Source organism: Sus scrofa, chromosome 1 (genome assembly GCF_054392235.1).
Source record: "Sus scrofa isolate SSC_HxYL_T2T_F1_AM1 chromosome 1, Sscrofa_HxYL_maternal_Yorkshire_Landrace_v2.0, whole genome shotgun sequence".
Classification (NCBI taxonomy): Eukaryota; Metazoa; Chordata; class Mammalia; order Artiodactyla; family Suidae; genus Sus; species Sus scrofa.
Genome location: NC_139383.1, coordinates 1,982,063 through 2,001,477, shown reverse-complemented (window position 1 = coordinate 2,001,477; position 19,415 = coordinate 1,982,063). Strand labels below are relative to the sequence as shown.

Here is a 19,415-nt window from a genome sequence, read left to right as displayed (position 1 = left end):
GAGGGACGGGAAGTTCGGGGTTGGTAGATGCAAAGGATGGCATTTAGAATGGACGGGCAAGGGTCCCTGCTGTACAGCACAGGGAACGCTATCCAGTCTCGGGGTAAAATATGATGCGAGATAGTAAGAGAAAAAAATGCGTATCTATGCGGACTGGGCCACATGCGGTACAGCAGAAACGGACACAACACTAGATCAACTCGAATGCAAAAACCTGGCTCGTGATAAAGACGTGATCGTTTAAAACACTGCAGGACGGAGTTCCCGTCGTGGCACAGTGGAAACGAATCTGACTAGGCACCATGAGGTTTCAGGTTCGAGCCCTGACCTCGCTCAGTGGGTTAAGGATCCAGCGTTGCTGTGAGCTGTGGTGTAGGTCTCAGACATGACTGGGGTCCTGTGTTGCTGTGGCTGTGGTGTAAGCCCGCAGCAATAGCTCCGATTAGACCCCTAGCCTGGGAACCTCCATATGCCCCAGGTGTGGCCCCCAAAAGAAAAAAGACAAAAGACAAAAACAAACCAAAAAAACCAACCACTGAAGCGGGATGAGATCGAATCTGTGGTTTTCTTGTGATGGATGTTGCATGATCTAGACTCAAATGCCCCGGCATTTGTGGAAGAGGCACCTTCTTCTACTTACCAGATACTGTAGCCTCGGAACAGCCGACAGGTAAGATCAGACTCACCTTGATGTGCTCATGTTCTTGCCTCCTTTAAATCCTGGAACCAGGTGGGAGGTGGAAGCATAAACGTATAAAGGCCTAGAAACAGGCAACTCATAAAAGACACATTACAGCCTCAAACCTACACTTGCTGGAACTTTTTTCTCTCTTCCCTGTTTTTCTGCACCATCAGGTCAAGCAATAAAGCTTTATTAGCGTTTCAGAAGCCCCTCCATGTGCACCGCAATGGCAGGGAGCGAGCCTTACCTTGCCGTGGATGGATGTAACGCCTTTGAAATGTGCGCTTTGTCATTGCACCGCCCGCTCTGCATCGCTGCTCACAGTGTAGTCTCGCTTTACCTTTTTTTATTGAGGTAAAGGAAGCACCACACAAAACGCAGCATTCGTGACATTTAGATCAGGTACGTACTTCCAAAGCATCCCATTCAGTTCCAGCACGTCCTCTCACCCCCACGAGGAAAGCCTGTGCCCATGAGCTGTCACGCCTCACTTCCCCAACCCCTGGAAACCGCCACTCTCCTTTCTGTTTCTGCGGATTCCAGCTCCGAGCACTTTATAGGAACGCAACGTACAGCACATGACCTGAGGCTCTGGCTCCTCAGTAGGCAGTTTGTGGTAAACGCTGGCTCTCCTCTCTTTCCTCGCTGGCTGGTGCTAAGGTCCCCGATCTGGAAGGTTCTGACACTGTAGGCCGGGAGGGGAACCCAACAGCGACAAAGCTGGTGGAGCGGGGCCGCCGCCGTCAAACTCGGCGGATGTCCCCCTCCCCCGCCCGGGCCGTGGGAAGCGCTCCAGCCCAGTGTCGGATTGAGGGCCCAGGATTCATGAACGGCACAGTCACTTGGGTATTTGCCAGGAAGTCACTCACTTCAGTCAGGTGACTGATTGTTCGTTGACAAAAATAGTTGTGAACAAAATATGGTCCATTAAAAAAGAAAGGTAACCCCTGGCTTTTCCGGTACGGTGTTCAGTACAATTTTTTTTAACTTTAAAGTTTTTTTATCTTATTTTTTCCATTTTAGTTGATTTACGATGTTCTGTCCATTTCCATCGCACAGCAAAGTGACCCCGTCATACGTCTATATACATATCACTTGTCCCACATTATCTGCTATCCTGTTCCCTCACAAGTGACTAGATAGAGTTCCCTGCGCCATACAGCGGGAGGTTTTTATTTGTTCTACTATGGTTGATTTACAAGTTTTCACCTCCATTTTAAAAGAATTTATAATAATCTTTTTCCGTTAAAAACGCACAGGGTAACTGTAACCAAGAGCAGGTAAGGGCACGTGGCTTCTCCCACGAGACCTGAGCCAGCACGCCAGTGAAGAGATGCAAGCCCAGCAGGGGCTCTGTTTTGCCAGCTGTCGTGTTAATGCACAGACCCTCACCTCTGTCCCAGGGCCTCAGTGGGACGCAGGACGGAGCCGCCGGCTGCCCCAGGACAGGGACCCTGGCTTCAAAAAAAAATGCCTGTTACGTTCGTTTTATTTTCTTTCCTGCCACTTGGGAGTGTCGCTGATTTATTAGTTTCTGGAGCTCTAGGATTGCTCTTTTGACATTCAACCATCCCTGGAAGCTCCAAAAGTCGCTTCACTGAAGGGGAAAATGAGAACAGGGTTGCCTGCCTGGAGGTCGGGCACCAGGCTGTTGGGCTGGACGCACAGGGAGACGCCGGCCTTGCAGCTGCAGGTCAGTACAAGCGACACGCGGGGAGGAACGCCGTGTGGGCCGGGTGCCTGGCCCTGGCTTTGGGAGGCTCGCTTGTTGCTACGAGAGCATTCTTCTTCCTGGTCCCTCTTCCTCTGGGCTGGGAGGTGTGTTCATTTCCAGGGCACATTCTTACTGCTTTCTTTGCAGCCGATCCTTCCTTATGAAGTGTTTGTCTGCTGGCGAATTGTGACAGAGACTCGTAGGGCAGAGGGCTGCAGGTGCTGCCTGACGCCCTTCATCTCTACGACCCAAGGAGACACGGGAACTTCCATTTGCCCCCCGCCCCCCGACGGCTCTCCTTTCTCTCGTTCCTGAGGGCGTGCAGGTGGATCAGCTCAGTGGTGTCGTGGATAAGTTTCCTCTTCACCGAGACGTCTGTTGGACAGGCCAGGGACATGGCCGGGCGGCAGCTGACCTCTAACAGCCACCAAGTTGTCACCAATCAGAATATCCAATCCAAAGAACTCGAAGCGGTTGGCCGAGAAGGGGGCCGAGGGCGCGATGGCCACAGCATGGTGAGTATTACCACGTGGCTGATTTTCGGCCACGGAGGCCGGCGGTCCACACCGCAGCTGCACAGGTACAAGAAGCAGCGGCTGAGGGTCCACTTGCAGCCGCTGCCGCCCACCTCCTTGACCTGCTCATACGAGGCCCCAGACTGACTGATGCTGCTGGCGGTCAGGTGGGCGTAACGGTTCTGCAAGTTACTGAGGTCAAACTTCTCCGTGGCAAAGCGCACCAGCCCTTCCCGGTAGACAGAGATGGTCAGCGGCTTAAAGCCAGTGACACGAACGTGGACGCGGAGGTCACATTTGTACCATCCCACGAGCAGAGGGTGCCAGATGTACTTCTGCATCACGGAGGTTTCCGCAGAGATCAAGTCTTTGCTGTCACTGAAAATGATTATTCCGCTCCCTTGAGACAGCAGGGCAGCCTTAAATCCAGTAGCTGCGCTGGGCGCCCAGCACCTGCTTCTCCATGAAGTACCGGGCCACACGCTTGCCGTAGTCAGTGGGCATGACGCACGTCGGGGGCAGGAACTCGTAGAGGGGGGAGCCGTACAGCCGCTCCATGTGCTTCATCTGTTTGGCCAAGTGGTCCCTCCTGGTGAGCTCGGTGGTGCCCAGTAGTGGTTCAGGCCCTGCCAGGGCTTGATGTGGGCGTGCTCGGCCATGCGGAACGAGGATGCCCACACGTACAGGTTCCAGTTCTCCCTGCTCTGCTCCCACTTATCGAACTTGTCCCAGCCGCACTCTGGGAGGACGCCCTGCACCACCTCCGGGGTGCTCTCATTGACCCAGACCACCAGCGGCTTCAGGACGGCCCCCAGAGCCTCACCGTCTGCCACGGGGGGTGGGGTGGGGGAGGGGGCTTCCTTTTCTAGAAATGGATGATCGGAAAGGCAAGCGTGAGAGGCTGGCCCGAGAGGGAGCTTTCACCCGAGAGAGCATGTCATGAGGTTGGCCACGTGGTCTGTGCCTTCCCTGCTACCCAGTCCCTTTCCAAAGGTGCCCAGCTCTGCTGTTGCTATAGAAACAGGTCACCTCGTAGGAGTTCCTGTTGTGGCTCAGGGTTAATGAACCTGACTAGTGTCCATGAGGATGCACGCTTGATCCCTGGCCTCGCTCAAAGGGTTAAGGATCTGGTGTTTGCCGTGAGCTATGGTGTAGGTCACAGCTGTGGTTCGGATCTGAGTGGCTGTGGCTGTGGTGTAGGTCACAGACGCCGCTCGGATCCCAAGCTGCTGTGGCTATGGTGTAGGCCGGTGGCTGCAGCTCCAGTTTAACCCTCAGCCTGGGAACTCCGATATGCTGCTGGTGCAGCCCTGAAAAGCAAAAAAAATAAAATAAAAATAAAAGCTGGAAACGATGGTTCTACGTAATTAGCAAGGGTCTTATTGGATTGGGAAGTTTAAGGAGCATGGGCCAGGCCCTGTGACGGCCCCTAGTGCCTACCTCACAGCCCCAGGCCCTGGGGTTTTCAGAGGCCTGGTTTGTTCAAATACGTGGCCATTTACAAGAAAGAGCTGGAAAGGAAAATATGAGTTTTTAAAAACTCATTATGCAGTGACAATGACTGAGGATTATGCCTCACATTTTATAAGAAAAGCAGGTTCAACATTTTTCTGAACTTTCAAAGAAGGAAAAAACAAGATCGCGGTTGAGAAATATCGAAACTGATGCCGCGGCGTGATGTGTCACTAGGACCCAGAAACGGGGTGAACGTCGTCGGAGCCTCTCGGGGGAACAGGTCAATCTTCCGACTCCCGAAACAACGGGCTCCCCAGGAATCCCAGGCTCAGGGATTCGACAGTGGATTGCGACTCGTTGCTTCCACAGTGTTTGCCTTGCTCATGCGTAGTTGCTCTCAGAAGGCGACATAAATACCTCAGTCGATGGCAGCTCTGTCGTGTTTGGGAGATTCCGATGGACACAGAAGGAGTAACTGAGACATGTATGGAACTCTCCGGGAGGCCAGTTTGGATAAGGAAGGAAGGGGGCAGGGGGCGCCGGCTTGCTCACCCACCTTTTTCTGCACGGGGGAGGGTCCCGGAGGAGGGAACCCGTTTCCCAGTCTGAAGCCACCTGTAGCGAGCGGCCGCCGCTGAGCTGAGGGAGCAGCAGGCCAGGTCGGGGTCCCCCGAGGCGTCTAAAGAGCTGTGAGCAAGAGCAGCAGCGAGAGGAGCGTGCGCCCCCGGGTTCTCACCGCCCTGACCAGGACCAGACAGAGGTCATGCACCTGGAGGGTGGCCGAAAACGTCCATCTTAGTGAACAACACGGCCCGGGGAGCTCTGCTCCGTGACTTGTAATAACCGACAAGCGAAAGTAGCTGCATGGGTATCACTGGGCTGCACGCGTGAAGCTAACTCAACAGTGTGATTTAACTGTACTTCAGTTAAAAAATTCAGTCTTGGGAGTTCCTGTAGTCGTGGCTCAGGGGTTAACGAACCTGACTAGGATCCATGAGGTGGCCGGTTTGATCCCTGGCCTCGCTCAGTGGGTTAAGGATCCGGTGTTGCTGTGGCTATGGTGTAGGCCGGCGGCTACAGCTCTGATTTGACCCCTAGCCTGGGAACCTCCATAAGCCTCGGGTGCCACCCTAAAAAAAGCCAAAAAAAAAAAAAAAAAAGAAGAAGCTAATAAATAAATAAATAAAATTGGATCTTTGCCATTTATTGTGATGTTTTCAGACTATCCAATGGAATTAACCTGTATTTTAAGCAGTGTGTTGTGTGCGTGTGCGTGGGGATGGGGGTGGGGGAGGTGAGGTCAGATAATTATGGAAGCTGGTTTAAATGAAGTTAAAAATGTTTCTTGGGAGTTCCTGTTGCGGCTCATGTGGGTTAAGAAGCCAACACAGTGTCCCTGAGGTTGTGGGTTCAATTCTGGCCTCGCTCAGTGGGTTACGGATCCGGCATTGCTGTGAGCTGCAGGGTAGGTTACAGATGCGGCTCGGATCTGGGGTGGCTGTGGCTGTGGTGTAGGCCGGCAGCTGCAGCTTGGAATCAACCCTGGCCCGGGAATTTCTAAACACCCAAGGTGCAGCCCAAAAGAAAATAAGTCTCTATTCCGCTATCTCCCCAACTTGTTTGATGGTGGCACCCTCTCCAAATGTGCTGACACTGGTTAGCATTTCACGAACCAGCCTAAAAAACCCTGGATCGCACAGACCAGGCGGAGCCCCGTCCGGTTTCTGGCGAGCTCCGCCTCCTGCCCCCGGGAGTAGAGCTCTCCTGGCCTGGAAAGAGGCGAGGTCCTGCGCGGGCCTGTCTCACCTGGGATCAGCGCTCAGGACAGGAGCCCGCCTCCCTTGCACTGCACAGGAACAGACACGGGAGAGGCTGCCCCCAGACAGGTCTGCCAGCCTGCGTGTCCTCCTTCCTGGAGCCCAGAAGGCCGGCGGCTCATCCTGGATGGGGAGGGGGCATCCTCGGAGGCCCGGGGCCTGGCGGGCTGCTCCTGCAGGGTACCCACTGGCCTCGGGCCCCATTTCAGCTAAGTATCCCCTCTCCTATGAAAATTTCCCTGAGAAACCAGACTTCTCAATAAAGTTCTTCCGGAGCTGCTGAAATGCCCTCCTCCCGCCCGGGCCCGACTTACAGGTGCCAACATCAGCAAGCAGTTCTGTCAAGAAAAGCATATGGGCCAGGGGTGTAGCGATTAAGAGCAGGATGGGGACGAAGTCTGAGGTCCTTGTGTGGGAGGAGGGCTGTGGGCCGAGGGGCAGGGCCAGCCAAGGGCCCTTCTCCATCCAGCAGGGACACTACCGTGACACTTCTCATGGCTTCCACCCCTCACCTGGAAAGGAGAGTGGGCTATTTTAATTTTTTTCTTATGTAAAATCTATTTTATTATTATTATTTTTAAAGATTGGGCTCTTTTTAAAGCTGATGCAGCTTCCCCGATATGCTAAGCATGGTGGTGACATTTGCTTGGGGCAAAGATGGACTCGATGGAAAAGAAATAAAAGCAAAATGCCTTCAGATTTTTGCTCTGAAGTGGCAGGGCCTCGGTCCTGACCTGAGTCAGTCCCTGTCCCCCCAGGAGAGTCCCTCGTGGCTGAAGGTGAAGGTGTCCGTGGAGATTTTCTTTTTTTTTTTTTTTTTGTCTTTCTCTCATTTTAGGGCCGCACCTGCAGCACATGGAGGTTCCCAGGCTAGGGGTCCAATTGGAGCTACAGCCACCAGCCTATACCTCAGCCACAGCAAGGTGGAATCCAAGCCACGTCTGTGACTTACACCACAGCTCATGGCAACGCCGGATCCTTAACCCACTGATCGAGGCCAGGGATGGAACCTGCATCCTCGTGGATGCCAGTTAGGTTTGTTAACCACTGAGCCACAACGGGAACTCTGAGATTTTTCTAATAAGGTGAACCCTATAACGAAATAATAATGGAATAATTTCTTCCTTGGCCTTCGCAGGTGGGGGAAGAAGCCCTCTGCCCCTGGAGGGTTGGGACAAGAGGCAGGACCGGGCAGTGGGGGCTCCGGCTCCATGTGGGCAGAGACCCAAGGGCTGCCAAGGAGCCCAACGTGTGGCTCAGCCTTTGGGTCATAGATTGACCTTTTTTCTTCATTTCAACCACAGAGAAGCACCGTTAAGCACAGATTGTGTATCTGATTCCTATGCCTTTGCTCATTTCTGCCTAAAATCTCCCCTCCTTTTTCTAGCATCCTATGTCTGCTTGGAAACCAGGGGACGATACAGCAGTCTCAACCCTCTTGGCCCCCAACCCAAAACTCAGTGGAAAATTCTAATCCCAGTTAAAATAAAACTACAGAACTGGACATTTTACCAGATAAACATTAGATCTTTGCTGCTTCACCCAAGTGGCCAAGTGCTTGATTGATAACTAACTATATAAATATTTAGGAATTTGAATTTCTAGCCTGTAACACAGAGATGTACGGGGGAGAGAACCGATGAAATGACTGATAATACAATGAAGTTAAAGATGCAAATAACTTACAAAATTATAGCAGTCTGGGATATTTTACGTACAGGTGAGGAGTCCTGCCAATTCGAATTAATCGATGCTTCTAATATATACTTTAAAATATTACATTGGACACACTGCTGTCAGCTTAAAAAGGCAAGAGAGGAGTTACCCTGGTGGCTCAGTGGTAATGAACCCAACTAGTATCCATGAGGACGTGGGTTCAATCCCTGACCTTGCTCAGTGGGTTAAGGATCCCGTATGGCTGTGGCTGTGGCGGAGGCCGGCAGCTGCAGCTCCAGTTTGGCCCCTGGCCTGGGAGCTTCCATGTGTCACACATGTGGCCCTAGAAAGCAAAAAAATTAAATTACATGACATAAAATAAATAAATAGGCGACAGAATGTGTAATGTTATACAAATACGTGAAATACAAATACATAGATCATAAAAATGTATTATTGTTCATTATTCAAGACTCTTTACCGCTCACCCAGGGCAGAAGCTGAGACACCTGTCCTCTTCATTGTCTGAACGTTAAGAACTTTAAGCTTGAACTGAGACCGAATGGCTCCATTGGCAGAGTGATCTCGGAGTGTCCGCAGACGTTCTGCAGAGAAGCTATTAAACATTCTCTGCGCAGCCGGCCGACTTTATCTGGAACCACAGGTGTCAGCTCCACTGGGCAGATGCATGGACCCTCATGACCGGCCCTGAAATGTGTTAAAGGATTATTCTATTAATAGTACGTAAACCTCCCAAGGTCACTGCCTAAAATGACAATGTACCTGCCGTAATATTGATAACGTCACACTCTCCCGCTGGCATCTCCAAAGTGCCGCAGGTGGGAGGCTGCGGGCTTCAGGAGAGGTGGGCAAGGGGCACCTGGAGCGGCCTGTCCTTGACAGGTGGGGGCCCCTCCCCTGCAGACGCTGAGGCTGCTCCTTGCCCACAGGCATTCCTGGGGATCCAGGTCAGCCTCCGTAGGAAACTGCTCCCCAGACCCCCGCCCCAAGAGAGGGGTCCCCTGGCCACAGGTGCTCTGCCTCCGTTGAGTCCTCAGCTCCGGGTCAGGGCGTGGCACCCAGCACGGCGCTTGAGCTCTGGCCTGTGACCCCGCAGCCCCGGACGTCACATCCTCCCTGCGTGTGCAGAAAACCCACAGGAATGTTCCTAAGGTGCAAGCCCTCATCTGGACAGAAAATGCAGCAGGCCGCACTGCGGGTTCAGCTAAGCTGTGTGAGAGCCAGAGGCGCCAAGGCCCGGGTAACCTGTAACATGCTGCCCAAGACACACGTTTCCAAGGAGTGCCGCGTCTTCCGTGGGTCCAGCACGGCTGACTTGCCCGGGGCACGAGCAGCAGCTGGAGCAGCCCGACCCTGCAGGAGCCACTTCCAGGCACAGGGTTCTGGGGTTTCACAGCCTCTGGGAGTGGGGTTCGGCCCTGGCCACGCTCTCCTGGCTTTTGGGGGAAGTCTCCCCTTCCCACACCCTGATGGTGCTGCTGGGCACGTGGGGCGGCGGGGCAGGGGAGTCAGCCGGACCACCCCTTATCCTGTGGGATGCCCCCGGGGGCCTTGCCTGTCCGGCGAGGCTGAGCCCTGCACAAACCCTACGAGGAGGGGCTGACTCCCAGCGCAGCGGATTGCTGGTTCTCACGCCTTCCTCCTTCCAAAATAAGTTCTCGGACAAAGAAATGGGAGTTTTTTCAAATTCACACTTGAGTTTTCAGCACAGTCACAGCTCAGAGGACACGCTACTCCGGGCAACGTTCCCTTTGAACTGGGATCCAGCGAAGGATGCAACCGTCTCATTCAAAGCCATGCCCTTCGGTCCTCGATGAAGGACAAGAGGAAAGATTCTGGGCGCAGGGGGAGGGGTTCTTGTCGGGTGACCCTGAACCGGATGCTGCAACACACAGGGTTCCTGGAAGACCAAAGTCCAGAGCCAGTTCCCCTAAGGATGCCCGTCCATGGACGGGATCAGTGCTTCTCTGAACCGATGATATACACACAAGATGGAAGCCGTAAAGCCGCACGTTTCTCCAAAACGCCTTGATGTTTAGAATTTCAGAAACTAGATCTCTAAATATTTCCCTGCCTCTATTTTTTTTTTTCAGGTCCACACCCACAGCATATGGAGGTTCCCAAGCTAGAGGTTGCATCGGAGCCGCAGCTGCTGGGCTGAGCCACACCCACAGCAATGCAGGATCTGAGCCATTTCTGCGACCTACACCACTGCCTCTATTTGGAATTACTGGAGATTTATGTTACAAAGCCTTTATTTTCATACGTCCTTTGTGCAAATGTGACTTTAGCTTCTTTTTGTTTTGCTCTTAATAGTCTCATCTTCAATCACACTGCAAATATACATATATTTTTAAAATGCCACCTTGTGAATGTAACATGCACACCCACAGCTGATACTTCACCCTGCTTAGTACAGAGATTTTCAAACTGAGAGGTTAGTTGTTCAGACGTATAAAATATTCCATTTTTATCAAGTGGGGACAAACAGCAGCTGGAGGCTCTAGTGTAATTGTTTCGATTGTGAAGCCAGTTTGTGGAGAAGAGTCCACTTCAACCATTTGTCTTCGAAACGTCACCGTCTCCATCTCCTTCCTGATGCCCGGGGTTAGCTTACGGTGTGACTTACAGATTATACAAAACATAAAATGCTTCTCACGTTAAAAAAATTACCTGTATATCATTTGCCCTTTTTTTTTTTTTCTTCCTTAGGGACGTGCCTGTGGCCTACGGAGGTTCCCAGGCTAGGGGTCAAATCGGAGCTGTAGCCACTGGACTGCAGCACAGCCGTAGCAACACCAGATCGGAGCCACATCTGGGACCTACACCACAGCTCACAGCAATGCTGGATCCTTAACCCACGGATCAAGGCCAGGGGTCTAACCTGCGTCCTCATGGATACGAGTTGGATTCGTTTCCACGGAGCCACAAGGGGAGCGGCCTGCCCTATGTTTTAAGTTGGCCAACTCAGTAAGAGCTCCTATAGACAACCTATGTTGTGTCTGGAAACGAATACGGTACATCAACTGTACTGTGACAATAATTCAAAAAATAAATAAACAGTTCCTACATGCTCTACATGCACCTTTGGAGAAAATTTTACTCCCAGAACAATCTTTCATTATTCTAAGTCAGAGCCTTGGCACCATTTTTTGGTGTTAGCGGTAAGGAGAGTTCTGTCTTATCAGTGAAGACTTCAATTGCCCGAGGGCCAAGGCCACGTCTAGTCACACCTTTTGCCCCAGACTCTGAGCACGAGGTCAAGCATCAGTCAGTGAACACGGGTGGAAGGGAACTAATTTGAAAGGAGAATTCTACCGCAGTCCCAGGATTTAAGAGACCGAATCTGTCCAAACTTTACAAACGAATACAAGAAGACAGTGCCTTCTGCCTCCTGGGGGTTTGCAGGCATAGGCGACTGCCCCCCCACCCCCAGAGGGCCACATAGCACCCAGGGCCCTTAGGTCACGGGCACGGGGCGTCCTCAGCCCTGCTCAGCCCCCGCCCCATCCCAGCCTCACTTCCCAGCCCCCCTTGGAGGGTCGGGAGTCCGCACCAGACATTCGCTGTGGCCCAGGCCTGAGGGCTGGGCTGCCTCCTGCCTCTCCCGGCCCCTCCCAGCCCCCTCGCAAAGCCCCCCCGCCTGCCCTTCCTCTCCTGCCCCCCCCCCGCCCCCGCCCACGCCGCTCCAGACTTACTTCTGGGAGAAGACTGTTCTCTCCTGCATCACAGCCGTTTAGAGTCCCCGGGAGACCGCCTCTCCCCGGCATCCCTCACTTCTGGCAGCCCTTGGCTGTCCAATGGCTGTTCAGGTGAACTCAGGACAAGCCCCCCACTGACAATGGGCTGCATCTAAGCTCGGCTCCGCCCTTTGGTAATGTCTGTGACAGAAAACGCTTGTCCCTATCTGTCCTTGTGCAGCGACAACGCCCCACAGAGTGGGCTACACGTATTTCCCGGACTGACAGCCGGCTGGAGCACACCCACCCCCGCCCCCCGAGGGCAGGCGCAGGGGACAGAATGACAGGACGCATCCTCACTGTTCCTGGTGGCCCTGGCCTCTGCTGCCGGGGTGGGTGTGACGTCCAGAGGTTGGTCCCCGAGCCGGCTTGCTCACCTCGAGCCTGGCTGCCTGGGCAGCCCCGAGCAGGGTGGGCTCAGCGTGGAACCCAGTGAGGGGCACAGGGCCCAGGCTGCCCCCTGTCCCCTAATGTTGCAGCCGCTCTCCTCACAAGGGGCTCTGGACCCCGCCAGGCTGTGGACGCCAGCATCCCTTCTCCATGCTCAGGAGGGCTTTCCTCCTTCCAGAAGGCCCCTCGTGGCCAAGGGCTCAGCAGCCCTGTCAACTAAGCCCCGAGGACTCAGAAGAGAAGCCGGGGGCTCCCCTGCAGCCTCCTGGGGTCTCCTTGAACTTCGCCCGAGTGGGACCTCAGAACATGTTATTTCTACATAAAAACAGTTGAGTCTCCAAAATGAACCTTTTTTACTTGTTTAAGCCGTATTTATACCAGAGACCGAGTGGGACCCACTGTCCAGCGTGGGCTGAAGGCTGCCCCCAGGGTCTCGCCCCGTTTTCCTGGGCCCGTGGGCCACGCCCGTGGCCTTCACGGCCTTGACCCAAGAGAACCGCGGGGCGTTTCAAAGCAGGAGCCTCACCCTGGAATCTCCGCTCTCAGCCCTTAGGGCTCTGGGGTGGTGTTACCCCTGTTGACTTTTGTTTAAAGTTTCCCGCCACCTACTTAATTATAGACACTGTTACAGCTGCTCGGGACCAGTAACTGGCTTCATGTGATGGTAAAAACTGCAGGACTCAAGGGCTGGAGACTGAACCATCGCAAGGTTCTAATTAGCACACCAGGAATAAAAGCCATACGCGGAGTGTCGCCTAGGAGGCGTTCTTCATTTTCGGTTTCCCACGTTCCCTCGTTAATCATGTATTGTTGATCCTCCAGCCACACATGCTGGTAAATTTTGTAAAAACGAGGCGGAATTAAGTCTTCAGACGGGGCAAACAGAGGGCGTGTTTGGCAAGGACTCAGCGCCGTGCGCAGCGCAGCAGAGAGGCGATCCCGACTCAGCGAGGGCGTGTGGGCCCACGTGGCCTCTGAACACTTGACACATCCTGAATTTGTTCAACAATGTAAATTTTTCCTTCGAGTCGAGGTGGTCGCCTGGGCTTCCAAGTCTTCAAGCTTAGCCTCGGCCTGGGTGTCTGGGCTCCGAAGGGAGGGGGCTGCCTAAGTGGGGGCGGCCTGGACGGGCTCCCGGACAAGGAGGACCACGCGGGGAGCCCTGACCTGAGGGTGACCATCGGTGTTTTCCAGAGTGAGCAAACTCGTTCCTCCAAACTCTTTCTTTTCCACGTTCAGCCTCCTTAGGATGGCTTTTCTGAATTTCCGTCTGGCTTCAGTTCTCTCTGTGGCTTGAGTTCTCCACGGATCCCAGGCCTCCTCAGACATGGAAAGGCTTAGGGGTGGCTCGGTGGACACCGACCGCACACATTTTGGATTTGCGGTCAGAACCGCGGCTCAGAGGTGCATCGCGCACACGGCCGTGCTGATCCAGGACCACCGCCCACGGCCGAAGCCCACCAGTGACGTGGCCCTCAGGAGCGCACGCTATTTACAGCGTCCGTCTAAGCTCAGCTTCAAGTGCGGATGCCTGCTCTTTGCACCAGACACTCGCAACTTTCACATCTCCTCCGATAGGCTCCTGAGGAAGCTGGGCGCACTGTGACGTTGAAATCTAGAACGTTGGTGGAGACCCATGATAGAATCTTCACGCTTACGCCCCAGTCCCACCCCAAGACCCACGCCCCAGGGGGCCGATAGAAAGAGAATCCCATCTACCAGGCCCGAGGGAGGAGACGGGAAACCGCGTGGTCACGGGACCCGGGAAGTCTTTCCCGGCCCCAAAGATCTCCCCAGGCAGCGACCAGGCCACGGACACTTTGCCAGTTAACGTTCACTGAAAACCGAAGCTCACACAGCCCCTGGTCCCCTGGAAGGATGGGAGGTATTTGCTCACAATGGGCTTGTACATACAACCATTGTCCCTTGGTACTGCTAGAAGGATGTACACGAGCCAGGTATTTTCATGATAAACACTTGAGAGAGACACGGGTAAGTATGTGCGTGAAGTGGATCTATGGTGTTGGGGGCTGATGCCCTTGGAGGAAGTGACGGGCATGGGTCCCCAGGGGGACCCAAGCGGGTTGCGGTCCGGGCTCTGCAGTGTCACTCTCTCAGCTGTCCTCCTGCATCTCACTGGTCACTTTTCTCCCAGCTCCTCCTCCTCTTCCTGACATCCAAAGCCTGGAAAGTGCAAGGATTCAGACCCCAGAACTTCGCTTTCCTCCGCTCAGAGCAGAGAAGAATGATTTTCTTTCAAATTCCTAGATACAAGGCTCTTCCTCCCAAAGCAGCCTGGTAGGGAAGCTTTGGGAGGCTTGTTTTGTTCTTGTAAGGAAATGGAGGAGAAGAGATGAAGGAGCGCTGCCCTGAGAGTCAGACTGATGCGCTAAAGGCGTAACGAGCTGGCACTGAGCCGGAGGAGGTGGGCGGGAGCGTCACCTGGCGGGAGCATCTCTCTGGCAGTGCAGGTGAGTGACTGCCCCTTGCGCGCCGCTGTTCTGCCTGCCCCTCCCGCCAGGGGGCGCCGTGACACCTTCCTTCCGGCTTCGCGCCGCGCTGCGCGGTCCGGTGCCCGCGTGTCAGGACACGCGGTCCTCACCTCCTAGAGACCCTTCAGGGTGCTGAGTCCCAACGGGAGGAAAGGACAAGGAGGAAAACTACCCAACTGCTGCTCCGGACCCAGACTCCTTCAGCTGTGGGATCTGACTGCTTTCCCACCGTCACGCTTGGGAGGGGACAGGCAGGGGACAGATCCATTCTCAGAAGAGCTTCCAGGGCCAGCGTGGGAGGAAGGGCGCCTGACTGCCTGATCCAGCCAGGTTGCTGCCTCGGGGGAGCAGGGCAGTTTTAAAAGGTTTCCCATCTAAAGTGAATTTTGAGCGCAAAATTTAGCCCAGCAGGAGGAAAGGAATATTTTTTTTTTGTCTTTTGTCTTTGTTGTTGTTGTTGTTGTTATTGTTGCTATTTCTTTGGGCTGCTCCCGCGGCATATGGAGGTTCCCAGGCTAGGGGTTGAATCGGAGCTGTAGCCACCGGCCTACGCCAGAGCCACAGCAACGCGGGATCCGAGCCGCGTCTGCAACCTACACCACAGCTCACGGCAACGCCGGATCGTTAACCCACTGAGGAAGACCAGGGACCGAACCCGCAACCTCATGGTTCCTAGTCGGATTCGTTAACCACTGCGCCACGACGGGAACTCCGGAAAGGAATTTTGATGACTGCAAAGATGCAGAAATGTAAGGTAAATTTATACTATATTTTTGGGGAAAAAGAACGAGGGGCCAGGATGAGACAGGACCAAATCGCGGAGGGTCCTGTGTGCTGGGCTAAGGAGTCGAGTTTCACCCTGAAAGAAAGTGACCGTCACTGGTGGATTATGAGGACATGAGGAGCAGAAGCAGCATGTGATTCTGACACTTGAAAGGCTGGTGTTGGGTTGTGAACCATCGGAGACCACAGAGAGAGGGGCTGGGAGGTTTCCCCCCAGCGAAGCCAGCGGGGGCTGGTGACAGGCGGGAGGAGCTGGCCGGGCAGCTGGGTGGTGCTCAGGGCGGCTCCTCAGGGGAGAGGGTGGGTGCTGGGCACAGAGGCGTGGTCGGGGGGCTGGTGAGAGAGAGCCGGGCCTGGAGCCCCCGAGGTCAGGAGCCCTGTCTGAGGAGCAGCACAAGGGTCCATCTCAGTGGCCAAGCCACCAGGGGAGGGGGTGGAGAGGGGCTGGCGTGGGATGCGGAAGGGTCACTGTCCACGTCCGGGACTTGGCGGAGTTTGCGGCCGGGAAATCTGAGGACACCCTCGGCCGAGGTGTTGGCGCCCAGGAGCTCCGGGCAGAGCAGTGCGACAGTGATTGGCTTCGGCCTGGCCCTCCGCTTGGTTCTTTGGCTAAACGGGGGTGGAACTGTTGTTATTTTTATGTTGTTTCCTGGCCTCCAAGGGGCAGTGACAGCATGAGATGTCACTTGTCATGAGCTGCGATAACAACAATAATAAATGGTATTTAATGCCAGAAATTCTTTCTGAAAATGTACTTCATATGCCATTAATTGGTGAAGCGAGCCAGCTGCTGCAGGAGCAGAGAAATCACATGTCAGGATCTGGGCTGGACTCGCACTGGCTGCACATTCAAATACTTTAAAAATGCTGATGCCCAGGCTCCACCCCAGGCTGGACGGCTGGGTCAGAGGTCAGAGAAAACAAATGCCCGCCAGCCGTGAGGACAGAACCAGGCAGTGGTCTTGCAGAGAAAGCGGTCAAGGGCCCCAGGCGGTGGCGGGGGCTCCCCTGCAGCGTACAGGCCGTTTCCCAACAGGACACGCCCCAAAACGGACAGCTGGTTACCCCGATGCTTAGCCGGGCCTCTGGGGCGGGCAGGCACTGGCCATGGATGTGTCCTGGCTGCTCTGCGTGCAAAGCCTCACCCGACCACAGCCCCGAGGACCGAGACGGGCCCTGGAGCTGTGACAGAGCTGGAGAGACAGCTTTGCAGGGAGGTTGCTATGCCACGTGCTTTAACTCTGATGTCTGAAGGAGAGAACCAGGCGGCTTGGGCCCCGAGGACTGGCGGGGAGGCACTTTGATGAAGCAGCTCAGGGAGGCGGGAGGTGGGAGATGGACTGGATGATGGGGAGAGAGGCGGGGCCTGAAAGGGGTTGAGTGGCTGGGGGAGCAGGTGCGGGGGGTGGGGAGGGGCTTTGAGAGAGTGTCTGGAGGGGCCTGGAGGTGGGCTCCAGGTGCAGAGAAGGTGTGACCTGGGCTGGAAAGGGCCTCCGTCTGTCAGAGCAGCTCCCCGGGCTCCTCCGAGCTCCCCCTCCAGCCACGTCAATACCCCTTTATGGTTTAGGACCTAAAAAATTATTCTTTTAGTTTAGTTTTCTCTTTAGGGCGGCCCACGAGGCCTATGGAAGTTCCCAAGCTGGGGGTCAAATTGGAGCTGCAGCTGCCGGCCAAACCACATCCACAGCCACAGCCACAGCCACGCGGGATCCGAGCCCCCTCTGTGACCCACCCCACAGCTCACCGCAAGGCTGGGTCCTTAAGACCCTGAGGGAGGCCAGGGGTCGAACCCCCATCCTCAGGGGGAGAACGTCAGGGTCTTAGCCCGCTGAGCCACAGCAGGAACTCCGGATTATTCTCTTTTCAAACACGGGCAGGCCTCCTCTTCTCCAGCAATGACTAGGAAGGGCTCTGCGATCCTTTTCACCCGCTTGGCTGCCGGGGCCCCTGCAGGACCGTGTGGAAAGTGGAGGAAATGCCGGCAGCCGCAAGCCCAGGTTGCTGTCGCGCTCGCCTTCCCTTTGTCTGCGTCTAACTTTGTCGTCTCTCCCGTTAACGTTCCACTTTCCATAAGCCTCTAGTTTTTAGGAAACGTTTAAATAACTCGTTGTGATGTGCACTCATTTCCTTATAGGTTTAAAATCTCGCCCACATTAATTACTCTGAGCAAGCAGTAAAATCTGCGTTTGCTCCTGAGCCCTGGGAGGTGGCCCGAGAGGTTTACGACTGCTGGAGCCAACCCAGCGGAGCAGCTGAGACTAGCAGCACCTCCGCTGGCGTTCAGAGGTGGACAAAGCGCTCTAACCTGGGGTGCGGGGCTCCTCCTCCTCAGCCCGCCCGGCCGTGTTTCGTGATAAGAAGCCTCCGTCTGAACCGTCCCTTATGAAGCGGGAATCTTCCCTTGGAGCAAATGGAATTCTAAGAGCAAGAAAAATTCACCTGCTCTCTGCCACAGTTCAGCCTTCCCAGGGCAGGGCTTCCGTGATGGGGGAGCCGCCCCTCAGCCCTCGGCCGCCCCCTCCACCCAAGTGGAGACCAGAGACCTGAGGATTCTGCCTCTGCCCGCGCACCAGGGCACACGCCCGAGTTCAAGGCCCCTCGTTCTTGAGTGTCTGCTGGGTCATCAGCAGGAGCCCTGGGGGCGGAGGACCCCCAGCACTAGCACCAGGCTCTGAGGGACCATCCTGAGCACCTAGCCAGGGCCTTCGAAGCCAGGCTGTCCAGGCCGCGCAGCTCAGGCTGGCACTAGCTGCACGGAGCCCGCCTCAGGTCAAGCCTGTGCTGGTGGCCATGGAGGCCACCTCCGCAGCCTCCCCTGAATCAAATAAATAAAGTAAACCCAGGAGGCTTGCAGTGTCCCGGTCTCTGGGCTGTGATCTGGGGACACAGTTGGACACGTCCTTGCACAGGTGTCGCCAGGCTCCGGCCCTGGGTCCTTCCTGCTGGCCCCTCAGCCCTGGGCACACTCCTGCAGTCCTAGGAGACCGGCCCTGAGGGGTCGGGGAGGTCCTATCTGTGACCGCTGGGAGGTGGCCCAGGGCCTCCTGGGAAGGGCCGCAGGTCCCAGCTAGGACGGGGCCTCTCAGGTTCATGGGCTCTGGGCTGAGTGATCGAAGCTCAGTTCTGACTCGGGCTGCGTCCAGGGCCCCACAGGGTTTATTTACGGAATCCTGACCCTCCAGGCTGGTGGGCACATGCCAGCCTCCCTTGGTGAAGGCCTCCTACGCAGGTGTGCCCAGAGCATTGACCTGAGCCCCGCGTTGTGGGTCGTCCACATGGGCACCTCCTACAAACCTGCAGCATCAGGGGCTGGCAGGACGGGCAGGACGGCAGGAGGGGAAAAAGAGTGTCACAAAATTTCAAGAATGCAGAGGCTCGGTTTTGTTGGTTACCGAAAAGTCCCAGAAGCTACAGATCATTTGGATTTAGGAAGATGAAAGAGACCAGCTAGAAGCCTAAGAGCAGAGACCGCAAGGAAAGAAGCAGGAGGTTAAGAGAAATACTGGACAGTTAGTTGACTTGGGCTGAAATGGATGTACGGCTGGAGGCAGCCAGGACGAAATCACCAAGTCCTGGGAGGTCGTGGTCCCTTCAGACCGTGACCTTGACATGGGGGAGCCTCGGAAGGGGCGGAGCTGCGGCATGGGGGGCGGGGTGGGGCGGAGGGAGGGTCTGGCCCCCGCAGGAAGGATGGGAAGTTAGGGAGCAGAGAGAGACGGAGGGGGCAGGTTTGTGCCGGGCCTGGAGTGAACGAGTGGAGAAGGCCCAGGGATGGACCGAGTTTCATGGCGAGGCCATGAATGGGTTCATCGTTCTTCTTGTTTGGTTTTCTGGCCGCCGCGAGCAGCAGCTTGTTGCAGGATCTCGGTTCCCAGAGCAGGGATTGAACCCAAGCCATAGCTGTGAAAGCACTGCATCCTAACCACTAGACCACCGGGGAACTCCCCACTATTCTTCACATTACTGGTACACAATAATTCAACAAACGTGGCTCACCACTCAGCACACCGGACGTGGGAGGGCTTTAGATCCGGCAGGGGAGATGCTCACACGAAAACCCAAGGTCAGAAGGTGTGTGTCCCCCTGGCCGGAAGCACAGCCCGGATTGGCTGGATGGCAGGGGCTGAGGGCAGGAAGGCGTTCAAGGTCC

General features: G+C 55.2%; 1 protein-coding gene and 1 long non-coding RNA gene across 2 annotated transcripts; both read right to left on the bottom strand.

The window, feature by feature from the left end:
* Positions 1-2,486: 2,486 nt before the first annotated feature.
* TTLL2 (tubulin tyrosine ligase like 2) lies at positions 2,487-4,409 on the bottom strand. Its single transcript, XM_085020426.1, is given in 7 exon segments — positions 2,487-2,824; positions 2,826-2,902; positions 2,905-3,334; positions 3,336-3,522; positions 3,525-3,828; positions 3,941-3,953; positions 4,402-4,409. Coding segments are annotated over 7 exon segments (1,206 nt in total). The 3' UTR covers positions 2,487-2,637.
* Positions 4,410-4,463: 54 nt separating this feature from the next.
* Positions 4,464-8,547, bottom strand: LOC146405865 (uncharacterized). The gene is made up of 3 exons (XR_014839407.1): positions 8,328-8,547; positions 6,498-6,695; positions 4,464-5,053 (listed from the first exon to the last, which is right to left on the bottom strand). It is a non-coding gene; the product is annotated as an uncharacterized LOC146405865 (long non-coding RNA).
* Between the last annotated feature and the right edge of the window lie 10,868 nt (positions 8,548-19,415).